General features: G+C 39.9%; 1 protein-coding gene across 12 annotated transcripts in view; it reads right to left on the minus strand.

The window, feature by feature from the left end:
- Nucleotides 1–15,096, minus strand: part of Hnrnp-k (Heterogeneous nuclear ribonucleoprotein K) — a 158,565-nt gene that overhangs the window by 52,547 nt on the left and 90,922 nt on the right. For all 12 annotated transcript variants that reach the window (XM_076765915.1, XM_076765908.1, XM_076765920.1 and 9 more), the window contains 2 exons: nucleotides 9,577–9,620; nucleotides 8–80 (listed from right to left, as the gene is read on the minus strand). In XM_076765915.1, coding sequence (XP_076622030.1) covers nucleotides 8–80; nucleotides 9,577–9,620 — 117 coding nt within the window. The remainder of the gene's footprint in view (nucleotides 1–7; nucleotides 81–9,576; nucleotides 9,621–15,096) is intronic.

The following is a 15,096-nucleotide window of genomic DNA, read 5'->3' on the forward strand; positions in this document are numbered from 1 at the left end:
CACTCACCTCCTCGAGATTAGGTACGACCTCGTTCAACACCTGAAGAACGGTGGTCAGATCCGAGCTGATGGTAAGCACCCTAGAATCAGAAAGACTTCAACAATTACTCAGGTCCTCGGTGGCTGCGCGATTACGTGCTACAGGTTGCCCTTCATTTTTCTCTCGCATAATTAACCCACACGGAGCCCTTCCTCTCCTTCGTCGAAAATAAACCGCGAACGGAAATTGCGTTTCCTTTTGACTCCAAAAGAACCTGGTTCGAGTTCCGTAAGAACGTCGAAAGAGCTTTCTCGTCAATATGCACAACTTGAGACCGCAGGAACGATTAAAACTATTTAAATTAACAATTCAAACTGCTTGTTTTTACTACTGCAAATTTTACATCAATTTTATATCTTTTCGAACGATAGTTTTGAATTTTATTCGTTTAGAGGGAAAGCAGTTAAAAAATATGTAATATATTATTTCTTGTAAGCTGATATTTATTTTTAAAGGGTGAAAACTACTCTCGAAGTTATGAATGGAATTTAAACATAGATATTTTATTATGTATTTCATTAATTTATTAATACTTGATAAATGAATATACTTGTAAAAAACCCATCGAGCACAAAATTTTGTTGATGAATTATCAAATTTAATTATGGAAAAATACACTTTTAATATTGTCTTTATTTTTGATATTTCACTGATTCCCTCGATCGCAAGTGGCACTAATTTCTCTCGAAAATTTAAGCGACTCTGCACCCCTTTCGGTTACGAACATCAGCAGCCTCCCCCCTCGAATGAAATATTATCCCACGAGGAAATTTCTCGGGTTGGGGTGGGTTCAGAAGGTAAATACGGAACTTTTCAGTTCGTGGGGAAGAAATCAACACGCGGGCGACTCTACGTCTGCTCCGCCGTTATTTTCTCCGCTCGTTCTTTTTAATGGCCTGCGCCGAAACTGCGGGAAAACGACGTCTCGTTTCGCCTTTTTACCTGTCACGACCATGGTAACCGATATACTCGCTTCAACAGCGATTCAACGTTCGTGAAATTCGACCATCGAAACGTCAAAAACTTCCTTTATCGAGCCTAAATTCCAGAACGTTTTGCTAAACCAGTGTTTTCCAAAATTACATAAGCGATAAATATTAAACTCTAATATTTTATTTCCATGTAAAGAAAAAGAATCGTACATATGTTTCCAGGAAAATTCTATTTTTAATTACCGAGTTGCTGGAATGAAATGTGAATGAAAATACACATTTATGAATTAACGAAAAATATTATTCTGAAATATCTCAAAATTTTCTTATCACTAGCCAGTAGAATGTTAAATTATGTCTCCTAGTTTAATGAACATGTTTTAATACATTCTGACATAATATTACTACTGGCTTGTTATCCCTTACGTGATGTAACGTCTTTTCAGGAGGTATTGTTAATTACAAGGGACTTAATATTACATCCATTAACATGGATTATATCATAATCTACTGCTGGTTGATTAGCAATGACATAATATTACGTCCCTTCAAAAGCTAATTTTATTTTACGTAATATTATATCCTAATTATTACAAGCGATATAGTATTCCTTTCCACAAAATAATTGCCAATTTTCTATGACGCAATATTACGTTACATCGTATCTACAAAACACCTACGAATCACGAGGTTTTAACATCGAACGATAAATCGATTTCAAAGTTTGTCGATCGCGTTAAAATGACCAGCTAGTAAAAGTCGCGAAAATCTCTGTTGCTCCACGCGATGGAATTGTTTTTTTACAAACTGTAAAAACATTGACGATTCGCTGTAAATAAATTACAACCGTCTCTCGGTTGCAATGTTTTCGTTCGTTTTTCAAACATCGATAAAAAAATAAAAGAAACGAACTTGTATTTTCGATGCAATTTCGCACGGTGTATTCAAGGGGAATTGCACGGATTTTCCCCGCAGTTTTTCAGATCAAGCCACTCGATCGAACGATATCGAGGAGAATCGAGAGGCTACAGACGGTAACCAGCAACTTCTTATCCGGCTTTCTTTCTTGCTAATTATTTTTACCGCGAAGGAGAGGAGGGCGAGAATCGTAGGGGATTATTCGAAGTAACTTCGAATTTCAATCGACACGGCGCGGTGATCTCCGTAGCGATCACGAGAGTGCTCGAAGGAAACTGAAAACTGCGTATCGATCACAGGGCCAACCCCTTTTGACCCTCGTTTCCTCGGAGAAGTCGGCGTTCCTCGGGCGGCCAATAAATTCTCCGACGATTTATCAACTTTACGATGTTTCGAACTGTTGGTCGAACGTTCCGAGTCGAGATTAAAAATTCATCGTACATTTTGCAGGACGCAATATCGTCTCAAGTACTTTTATTTGGAATCCGAATGCTGCAAGAAACTTGGAGATCTTGTAACCTGTTATTGCTCGAAAAACGTTTACGTGACGCCTGGTTTATAATTTTCAACGTGCGGAATTTAATACTGCGAATAGTATATCGGCGCAAATTGAAAACTAAAATATATTTGGAAAAATAGATTTCTAAAAATACGATAAAACGTTTATATTTCCAACGAATTGATACCACGATATCACGTTGAGAATTTTGTTGTTACAAGTTTCGATTACGTAAAATCGTCCGACTTATTACCCGCCCCGACGCTCGACAAAACTGGAAAACACGCATCGTTCCAATCGAGCACTGTTAATATCCGTGATCTCCTCCATCGTCAACACTTTTCAACACACTCTTCGATTGTCTTCGCCAGAAGACTTCGAAATCGATTTCCACGTCGAACCAGCGAAACGAACGTGAATAATCATCGCTCTCGAAGAGCTTCGACGATCGCGTGATTATTGGTAACGCGTTTCCAACCCTCGACTGGTAGAACGGGCGTCGAAACGCACCCCTCCCAAAAAAAAAAAAAACAAAGATATTTTTCCAAAGCGTCGCGTCCAACCGACGACAACGATCATCCAGCAGAACCCAGCATGCTCCATTGCATTTTGAGCGGGTAAGCTCAACAGCCAAGAACAATAAGTCGAATTTATTGTCTGTCGGCGATCTCTTCCATCGATTTCGCAGCGTACGGTTTCGTAACGAGTTAATCTAGCGTTGACACGAGGACAGTTACGTGTCCGTTTAGACGATTTGTACGTCTCGCCTGTTCCGTTGGCGTCAGATTAAGCCCAGCTATTGGAAAAATATCATCGTAGCATCTACCAACCGAGGGTCAATCACGCGTTTCACCTCCTAACGATCATCAGACTTGGTCCGATGATGCACGCCACGAGGGAACAGTTTGTTAGTCGGCGACTAGTAAACCGTAAAAGCGGCCATCACCAACTACTCCTCGTTATTTTGCCCAGGTTTAGCAGTCACACAAGCTGAAACGAAACGGATAGTCGTGTGTGTGTTTGCTAGACGGACGGTCGAAAGTCATCGCCTCGAGGACGAGGCTGACCTATTTTTTTCTTTTACGGGACTTCCACGGACTTTGAGAAAGAACAAATGAAAAATATATGAAAAAGAAAAAAAAAAATCGAAACAAAAAATAAAAGAAAAAGAATGACGATGACTCTTTGGAAAAGTTTGGGCGCGAAGGTTCAACCTGGAGAGGATCGGAGGCCACCCAGGCATAATAAGGTCTCCGACGCGTCGATCGTTGGTCGCAACGGAAAATTGGATTAATTTGTCCCTCGTCGGAGACCTGACAGAAAGCATGGACGCGTGCTGAGGCGATAAGAAAAACCGTTCCTTTCTCGTGGGTTTGTTTGAGTCTGCTTCGAGCATGGACAGGTGTAGACTGTTGCTGGTTGGAGACGATGGATCCGATTAGATCTTACAAGGAAACCCACCGAAGCGTTAATAGCCGATTCCAACGAAACTTGATTGATTTGTAGAATTACTAAAAATATCCGACACGTGTCACTTTTATCAATCTAAGCTGACGAAGCTCGGGAACGAAACATTTTATTTATATTGGACGGAGTAAAATTTGAGAACTGTTTTCCTTCGATGCCTTGACCAACAAAAAACGTTCGTATCGAATAAGTTTAGTTCGCCTAAAAATGTAATGAATTCTATCAAAATGAATATTTAACGCTTCGGCGTGTATTGCATTGTCGGATCTATTCTTTTACATTTTCGATCATTTATCGAAGCGGGAAGCGTTAAGAGACTGGTGGAAATTAATTCTGTTCGAATCGATTGAGTCATTGAATATATCCAAAATGAAAAATAAACGCGATATTCTCGTCAGTTTATAAATACGAGAGAATTTCGATACGAAATTAATGAAATCCAGCACAAAGCTGTCGCAGGCACCTTTGCGTAATTTTCCAAAGTTTAATTTATTAATTGCCTTCGTATATTTGCGGCTAATTGCGAGGCCGAGCCCATTTTAAAATTACCGTGCAATTTTATATGAAATGGAGACAGTCACGTACGCGATATCGGAGGCACCGGCGAAAACTTTTTCGATTAAATTCTCGAAACGTCCGTTCGCCCGCGAATAGAAATCGCATTAAGGGCAGCCCCGAGGACTTTTATAGTCGACGATAAAAAAATTTACGGCCGCGGCACGTGACGTCCCAGAATGAAGATAAATTTCTTGTTAGCATCCTGGTGCGCGTGTGTCACGCGCCCGAAAAGGATAAGAGCCTCGAGCTGCTCGAAAGATATCCTAATTGCTCGAGTTTCAGGTGAAAAAAGAAAAATGAAGCAATAAATTCTTCGTGCTGTGAAAATCAAATGGCGATCGGTAGATTGCGGATTGTATGCATTTACGACATATAACCGACACGAAAATAATAAACTCCATGATTTATAGACTATAGAAAACAAAAATTTTTAATTAAAATGATATTAAACAACCTGTGTAATATAGAGAAATATATATAAATTTAATTTCAGTCAATTTATGTTTCCAAATATAAATTGGTATATTATATCGGTATTTTTAATTAATATAAAATATATATATTCTCGAAAGAAACGTGTTAAATTATTTATTTAACACCCTATCTGGTTAAGGATCATTTAATAAATAAGTCGTTGTTATGTCCAAATAAAGTACACATTGTTTCAATATCGTATTATTAGTATTTCCTGTTTTTTAACGTTCGCATTCGCCATAAATTTAAAAATCCGCAATATACTGATCAAAATTAATAACACATGTACTCGATAAAAATTATTAAGAATAAAATTTGTAGTACCTAGACACATTTGCGATCATCTTGAAAAATGTACGATATTCAAAATTCGCGATAGATTGATACAAACGAAGCAGACATAGCAGAAAATATATACAGAAGCGAAGAAAGAAAAATAGCTATCGACAGCAGCACTCGTTATAAATTTTTAAAAATCTCTACCAAGAATAAGCACGTTCTTCGAAGATAATTACAAACGATCAGTCGAAAAGTAATTTTTATATGTGATTTTTCACGAATTCCTGTAATAAAAATAAAGCGGGAACAGAACGTATGTGCAATTAGTTACCTCAATCGATCAAACGAGTCTCATATTTCCATCATTCCCGCGAATTCCCTCGAACTTCGCTCGCGTAACCCTTTCGATATTGCAAATTCGATGAATCGTCCCACTGCGTGCGGAAAACGCGCTTGGGCGTTCAATAAGTACAGCTAAGGTACTTTGGAAATGTGCACAGTATCGAAAGGGTTGGAAATTAGATCCCGTGTCCGCAACGTTCATCATCCCCGAAAGAAGAACGTGAACAGAGAGTAGCGTGCAATTGAACCTTTTCATTGCTGGAAGGACTACTGTTCTCCTTAAACGCATGTATGATATGCAATTTGAAACGTACTCGAGAAGTTCTAAATATTTACATCGATGAAGATCGAGACAAAGTGTTGAAAACTAGGATAGATTGTTGTGTTAGATAAAATTAATATCCTGAAGCTTTCTGACACAAAAGGATTGTGAAAAAAATTAAAAATTACTGTAACTTTGTTCCACTTTTACAATCACAAATTATTGATAAACTAAAGGTTATCAAACAAAGATTCAGTCCTTCTATGGTTAATTAATATTGCTAGAACCGTTGAAATTGTTCTAATTAACACTACTCGATTTTCCATCAAATTACAAATATTCAGAACTGACTTCGATCTTGAATATTCGTAGCAAACTTGGAAGCTAAACAAATATTCTAGTGCTCTTAAAAGATAACAAAGTATGAGCACAGAGGTCCTCGTACACGTTTCAACTGCAGTCTGACTTCTGAATTTGATCCATAGAAGTCTCAACGTCTACGTCAGTGTTTCTCAAACTGTAAGGGTGGAGTCAATGAGCTCTCAAAAAAAGGAACAGATTGTGCAATGAAATGAACAATAATTCCCTCATATTATTTTACAGTAAAAACAGCAAAAAGAATCTAAAATTAGACAACTTTAAAACGTGGATCAACTGAAATTTGTTTCTATATTTATTTATTCTATTTACTCTACGTTTCTATTCAAAATAACGAAAGACAGCAAACTGTGTGAGTTACACCCGAGCAAGTTCTAATTTTATATGCAAAACGAAACATGTAAAACAAAACTTTGTACACTGTTTCGTGTTCGATGTGAAAATCTGTCAGGAAGGCGTGCTATTGAATAGAATGCGACTGGCGTGTCTGTCCATAACTCACTCTTTCTACTTGCGCCACTGTCAAAGTCGCACTCTTATTCCACGCGCGCCTTATGAATATTCAAAATCGATTTTCTCGAAAACGAAGCACTATACGAACAAATTTCCTTTCACATTCTCGACTTACTTTTCGAATCATAGTACATTAGGAAAAGTGACGTGAAAAGATGAGTCGAAAATGTAGAATAAAATCACTTTCGACAACTGCATTTGAATTTCTTCTTTATTTTCGACTCATCTTGTCACCCTCCTGGTTGTACATAGTAGCTAAACGATGAAATCACGCTTCGAAAATAGATTTGAGAAACACACAGATTTCACAAAAATTTAAAGTACAGTTTAAAAATATATCAAAGAAATAATAATTTATTTTCATTTTTGGTGGTCCTCCAACAACTTTCGTGGGAATACAAGGTTTGAGAAACTACTGGTGCACACGATGATTTTGTACGATCGATAGATCGACTGAGAATAGGTTCTGGTAACAGTAAAAAGAGGTCTCGAGTCTGCAGACCCAATCTCAACCTTTCCTAGCGTTTGCAGCAATGAAAGGGTTAAACGAAACCGCGACACGCGTGCACAAAACAGGCCATTAATGACTTTCGACTTGCGGACAGTTCGTTAATCACGTCGGCAGGTGTCTGCCAGGACGACAGGGGCGTACCTAGAAAGTAAGCGTGATAATATCGACGTTAAGCGTGGAATCGGCACTGTCGCCTCGTTCCACGGATTAGCATCCGTGTTAGCCACAACAAAATTAGAGAGACACAACGGTGTACAATCATATCCCCGACATAAAACGCGAGTGTGGTTTCTGCGAGTGAGTGTGGTGTCGGGCGTGTCGTTCGCGCGCGCGCGACGATCCGAGGTGAAACGAAAAACAGAGACAGAGAGACAGAAAAGAAAATCGCTCCAGAGAGAAAGACAGAAAAACAGAGGAGTCGGGATAACACGTTGGGCAAACAGGATAAGGACCGAGTTGTACGCTAAACATTTGCGAACCTGCATCCTCAACGAGGGGATGAAGAGGAAATGGAAGTGACACGTATCCTCGGGTACCCCGAAAATTCAAACAGAATGAATCGAGAAATTGTTCTCTTGAGGACGAGCTTTGGTCCTGAATGCGTTCAAGGGCGTAATCTAGCCTCGAAAGACATATTTTTCCCACGTTATATAGACCTTTCTACACGAAAATAATAATTTCGAGACCCTCGTGCAGTACGAATTAGGAAAAGAAACTGACGTAAGCACTTTCAAGTCAAAATTTGCAACTTTAGGTTTTCAAACGAGAGGAACACATCTTTTGCGAGCCAAACTGTAAGGAAATGCAGGAAAGAAAAAAAATAGGTTCTCGAAAGTTTCGAGACTAGACTATCCCCACACGCGGAGCAAAAAGCGTGGCGTTCTCCCGTCTAGCATCGTTTTCAACGGATTGCAAAAATAACAGGAACTAAGATCGACTTTCTTCGCGTAGTCACCGCAGGAAGTCTCAGAAGTGTCGAGGGGAGTGTTCCTTCGAGCAGCGATTAGAAAGGAAACAAGAAGCCTCGGCAAGTTTTGCCAGCTGAGAAAAGTTTCGAGGAACGTTGCGTTTCTTCGATGGAATGCTCGACCAGTGCCAGAAAGGGTCTGGGTCGCCTAGGATAAGCTGTGAGCAAGATCAACGAATCAGAGTTGAAGAGTCCTTGTGATCCTATATCACCCTGAAAAGCTTATTTAATTTTGAAAAGATTTTTGATCGCGAAACTATCAAGGTGTCCTAGAAAATAGTTACTTGGGCGATTTATGCTTGTTAAATGAATGTAATAAATTCTTGCTTTATCTTCCCAGGTACCTGTGCAATCATAGAATAAACAGACCTTCGAGAAAATAAAAAATATTTTGTAAATTCGATTCTAAAGAAATTCATACTACAAAGATGATATCAGAAGCTAGTCACGATTTTAATATCAATTTTCAGAAACCAATATTTTAGGAAACATAATATGGTTCTTCGACTATTTTAATTTAAGAGAGAAGAAAACAGGCGGAATTCCTAGGATCGAGCAAAATTCACTACGCCTTTGTTCTCGTCGCTGAAACCAGGCAACGTCGAAGGTACCTTCGTTCGGGGAACTTCCTATTCGAATTCTGACAAATGCAATCTCCAGCAGAGTCTCATCAGTCATAATCATTCTTCATCGAGACACCCCCTCTCACTAGGGACTAGACATTCTTCTTCGACGCTGGTCTCAATCTGGGCGCAATCCTTTCTATGGGAATTCTTGAAAGGACCGTGACGGAAAGAGGCACCCGGACAGACAAAGAAAGAAGCGCAAGAAAGAGCCTCGGTGGACCAGCGCGATCTGTCCACTTTGCAGCAACAGTGAAAGCATGTTCGGGTCCCAGGGACGGAGATACGTACCCCGGAACGCGCGCGAGAGGACAATGGAGGTATCCGCGGCCAGAGAACAGCGAAAGGACGCGCGTAGAACCGCGCGACGACAGGTGAGAGTCACGAGCACCACCGACGAGGAAAATCTCGCGATGAATTATTGCGCGATCGCGCTGTAAACGCGACGTGGTCGAGGACACGGTACAGGGTTCACGGAGAGGCTGGTGAGAGACGAACGTACAGACACAGGCGATTAAGACAAGGCAAAGACAGACAGAGACAGGTACAAAAGTGAACGTGTAACAGAGAGACAGAGAGCTAGAGAGACAGCAAAACAGAATATACAAAGAATATAAGAGAAATAAGATATAGAGAAATAGAGAAAGAGTAGAGAAAGAGAAAAAAAAAACGTCGCTGTCGTGTTTTTTTCTTTTTTTTTTTTCTTTTTGTTAAAAAACAGCACAGCGACCCGTAACATCGCCGCTTTAGGTATTTTTTTTGTAATTAGAGACAAAGAAAAATAAGACATTAAGTAGTGGTGTTGGTCATTACCGTTCGGGTCCGGGGCAATCGGGTACAATGATTGAGGCTTTGTACTGTCGGGCCGTGGTGGTTGGTGGTTGGTTCATTGGTGGTTGGTTGGTGGTTGTTGTCGATTGTTGGTAGGGCGGTCCATTTGCCGATCGAGTCAGGGTCCGTCGTTCCGGGCAGGGCAACGGCAGGGCAACGGCAGGGCAACACCAGGGGGGCAACGCCGGGGTTGGGGCGGGGCCAGGGCACAAACCATCAACCAAGTTAGACATCGCGTCTCTCACGGCTGGATTAATTCGCGGCTTAATCGTCTAAAACCCCTTCTCCACCCGATCCCGCTGTGCACGAACTTCCGTCGAGGCCATCCCACCCACCCCTAACGTCATCCCGTACTTCTCGTGTGTTTTTGGTCGGATCGGTTTGGAGAAATGTTTGCAACTCGCGGACGCGTTCGCCCGATGGATAACGATCGCGATAATTGGCGAATCGAAAGCTTCATGAGCGTTTTCTTGGGCTGACTGTCGAGACTTTTCATCGAATCTTATTTATTTTATTTAATCCAAACTATAACTTTTTCCTGATACGTTTATACGCAACGTATTGAAAAGGTAAATAAATCCAGAACCTTGAAAATTTATATAATATAGAACCTTTGTATGTCGTAATTATCGTATATTAGTTGTATATTATTTTGTTACGATTTAATTAATTCCATATTGTCGAAGATTATCTTTATTATGAGAATTAAAGAAGATTGGTTCCATTTATGATACTTCTCTCATCCCTCTCGTGCACCTTCCATACGAAGGATCAAATTTTATTATACTTGACACTTGATTCTTTTTATAAGAACTGTTTTGCACAGTCACACATCGACAAAAAATATAAAATACCTGATTACCATACCTAAAATGACAAATAGTAATTTTGAAAATGATAAAACATTTCTTTGAAAACAGCAATCTCCTATGATCATAAAATGATTAGAAAACGATAGAATACAAAATTGAATAAATCCACGTACAAACGATAAAATCTGTTGCTTCCCTTTCGCATCGAAATATCAAATGTAGACATTAAACATAAATGTTACCGAGGGAACCGTGCACGAGAGAGTTGAATATTTATTTGTTTAAACATTCAGACGCTTCCCTGCGACAGAATTCCACCGGGTGTCGTGATTCACGGCCCAAAGCTCCAAGATTAATTTACGAACATTCGATGGCGTCGTTCGGTACGGTTGAGAATAGGTCCCTTCGCGATCGCAGCGGGCGAACGCGCCGCGAAACGTCGTTTGCAAATATTTCTCCGATGCCACGAGTTTTTCCCCGCGAATTTTTCAAACGCCCTCGCCTCGGAGGTGAATTTCGGCCATGAGACTCCCCAAAGCGGCGCACGATTCCCCGGTTCGTTTAACGACGGACTCGCTGCAGGGAGCACGCTGCAAAGGGGACAGCGTACGGTTAAAAAAAAAAATAATACGTCCCTCGGAGAAATTCGATTTTCCCTGGAAGGCTTTCTCTATCTCTCGGGTACCTGGCCTTCCACCTTGGGGTCACGCAGGTGCGTTACCTACGAATCTCAGCAGCGACGCGGCGAAAGTCTCGGGCGAACGAATGGCCACTCGGTGGCTGATTATTTACGACCGGGGACAAGATCGAGGGAGAATGACTGGGCTTGCGTTCGGTTAATTTCAAGTTTCGCGCGCTGACGCTTCTCGAAACTGACGATCGCGACGATATTTACGACCGACCGCTCGTTTGCAATTGTACTATTCGTCGTAAATCTTGATGTACGCGTTCCCTTTGGTCGCGCGATCTTTTAAGCCTGGAACGACGAAGCTGTTCCTGCGAAACGAAAGTGTCAACGCGGTCTCGGGATTCGCGATCGTTTTGACTCGATATCTTCGAACGACGAGCTCGCGAGTATTCTTTGGCGATGGAAAGCAATATTCGGAACGTATTGTTCTATGGCTTTCTTTGGCTACGTTTCTGGGTAAAAATATGAGACGTTTTGGAATAACGTGGAAATTTAGTATTTTCTATAACAAAGCCAATCCATGGAATTTAAAATTGTAGAACAATAACTCCACAGTGGTTACGCAAAGATCACATGTTCAAACAGAATTATATAAAATTGACTGAAATACGCTTCTTATGTTCTAGAATTTTAGTTAAAACCTTTCTTTCCGTTTGGCCCACCAATTTTTATTCTGTGTAATTATTGTTTTTAAAAAGTACAATCACCAAAAGAATTTCCAGTGGTTTAGTGAGAATTAAAAATAGTTGTTACTGTGCTCGAAAAATTATACAATTTATACAACTGAATAATTTCTAATATTCTTACCTCGCGTTTGCATTTTATATTGCTTTCGATATTTTACATTAGAAATTGTAAACGTAAACAAGGAAAACTGTACAGTATTCGTTCCGAATAGCTTTTTCCTACGATCCAAAAATCACTCGCGTGATCTGCCAAAATGAAACGCTGATCGGAAGGGAAAAAGTCACGTGTCGAACGAGAAATTCACCGAACGCATACTCTCGGTCAGGTTCGCTCTATGTTATCCCAGAGTCCGCGAGTTCTCGTCTGTGTTTGAATCGTGTGAAACTTGCGATTGTGTCCCGGGCATTGAAAATGAACAAAAATAAAAATAAATAAAAGCAAAATACCAAACTGTGTGTACGACGAAGGCGTGTATATGATCGATAGATCTTTCATGGGTCGCTGGAAGACAGCCGCCGCTGCATCGAGTTCATTCGCAAACGTTGGTGCTTCGACGATCGAATCGAAACATGAGCTTAAGCGGAAAAGCTAAACGAGCGCGTGGACGTGGTTCGATGGAGCTTAAGCTCACGTTCGTTGTTCGTTCGAACCGCGAGAACCAGTAACCTGCCTGACAAAACCGCGCCAAGGCAACGAAATCGTCATCGACTTCGCTGTTTGCCCGCTCGACGGTACCTCGCGACTAGATCCTACGATCTTATACGTGTATTGAAATACACGTGTTACACACGTGCGTCGCCGTGAAAATCATCACGGAGAACACGCGTAGACGGTAGCGTCCCTTATTTCACGTGAAACATATTAAAAACGCACGGATAAAAGAAGAAAACAGCGTCTTATTTCACGATTATTTAACTCTTCGACCGCGAACGTAATGGTTGCTTCCCACGCCTATGAGCGTTTAGCGTATTTACAGGGGTGATTCTAGCAACTGGGCCAGGCTATAAATATTTTCTAAATGGAGAAAGAAGAAGCTCGTAGAGGAAAATTTCTTAATATTCATTGCATTTTGTAGTTTTTCGATATCCAAATTTGAAGAATTTGTCTTAATTCCTTCTTTTCGTATACCTTTTATGCACAGATCTAAGGATTTGTGTTTTAAATGCAACTTGGTGCATCGATGCATTTGGGTAAACTTTAAAATAAAATAAAATTTTCCGCTACGACTCGTTTATATGCTCACTTAGAATAAGAGCTACAGTCTGGCCAAATATTGGAATTATCTAAAATTGATAACGCAGTCAAAGAGTTAAGACTGAGCCCATTTCAACATATTACTTTCACAAGTTAACAGTGAAACAATTTGATATTTGAACCATTTAAGAAATTGAATCTGTCACAATAAATGGAATTACACAAAATTAAACACGCTGGCGAGAATTGAAGTCCATTTGAATTTTTGAAAGAATTCTTATTTAATAAAAAGTAGACCTAACAATTTAACCAAATAAATCGTGATGCAAAGTACAAATATTTGAAAGAGAAATTTCAGGTTAAGAAATATTTGCAATTTTATTATCTTAAAAACTGTGAGGACTAAAATAAATAATTAACGTGTGAAAATAATAGGTCACGTTGAAATACTCTCGACCCTAAATACTGAAGTCAATGCTTCAGAGGCAAACTTCAATTCTGAATTTCGAAAATTTAAACTCTAAGATGCTTGCGTCGATTAAATTTAATAGAATCGTTTAAAATTCTGTTAAATTTAAGGTTTGCCTGTGTTTAATGCCCGTGAAATAAGAAACAACATTGAGGCACGCGTGTCAGTCTATTAACGACGCGCGTGAAAACGTGTACAACCATAATTTCACGATTGCACGTGAAACAGGAGACTCTACTCGCGACCGTAAAGTCGTTCGCGAGCTTCTTGCTCGCAGATCGAGGCTTCATCGATCATCGCGCGGGATAAGCGTTACACGCCTCGCAGGCCTACTTTTCTGACGTTCTCTCGATCATTTGGTTCGTGCAGGGTGAGTCTCGTCGGCGTCTCAAGGACAGCAAAATCAAAAAAAATCGCCGTGGAAAACAATCGACGTTGCGCAACGGAATCGAACGAGAGCTACGCGAGCGTAAAGCCTGTTACACGCCCACGCGAATCGAATGTTCATAGAATAGTCTCGTTTTTAATTATGGTTGCCTTCAAATTTAACTCAAGGAATTTCGAATTCGAACGAGTTGACGATCATTGTTTTCTCTGCAAGAATTATTCAATATTAATATCCTTCCAAGAATTTCACTGAACGATCTAATATAGTAAAATAAAATTATCGTCTAGAACAAGTTGAAAATAAATAAAAAATGTATGTAGTTATTAGTCAGGAATAATAAAATTTTTCTAATATTTACGTACACTTACTCCCACTCGTATTCGTATGCTATAATGGTGATTTACTATAAAGGGAAAAAACTTGATTCTTATGAATTGAGACATTTAAGGTTTTATGTTTGAATAAAATAAAAACAAAATTTGCCAATGCTCGTAGCATGTTGGAAACATATTGGAAGTAAATAGGAAATATATAGGAGAGAATCTTCAGTTAACATTGTCAAAGAACAGTCTAACAACTCGTATTAAAAGTACTAAAACTTTAGACACGTGTAGTTCCGAAACTACTAGTGTTTTATTAATTATTGAGGCATTGTTAGAAGCGGCAAAGTCTCCTCTTTAAAATGGCTTTTGGTTTTTGTCGATCGGATTTTTCGTTTTCGAGATATCGCAATTTATGTGAAAGGGTAATTTTTTAAATTCCACTGTCCGCCTTACGCAAGGCTATTAACGCGTATTAAAAATACTAAAACTTTAGATGCGTGCAGTTCCGAAACTACTAGTGTTTTCCCTATTATTGAGGCATTGTTAGAAGCGGCAAAGCCTCCCCTTTAAAATGGCTTTTGGTTTTTGTCGATCGGACTTTCCGTTTTCGAGATATCGTAATTTATGTAAAAGTGTATTTTTCTTAATTTGACTATCTCTGTCTCCGTCTGACGCGTCGCGCTGGACCTCCTTGTCGCACGTTGACCCACTGACCGAGTGAATGAGTGACGTCACGTTTACTATTTACTACGGTCACGTGTGGTCAACAACCTTGACAAGGCCGTAGTAAACAAACACTTCGGACCCTTATATCTCCGAAATTAGCCACCGCATAGACGCGAAACTAAAATCGCTATATCTCCGGAACTAATAAAGCTATCGACTCGTACAAACGCTCATTTTAAAGGGCATTTCATCCCCTATCTGATGGCCATATCAAC

Source organism: Colletes latitarsis, chromosome 5 (genome assembly GCF_051014445.1).
Source record: "Colletes latitarsis isolate SP2378_abdomen chromosome 5, iyColLati1, whole genome shotgun sequence".
Taxonomy (NCBI): domain Eukaryota; kingdom Metazoa; phylum Arthropoda; class Insecta; order Hymenoptera; family Colletidae; genus Colletes; species Colletes latitarsis.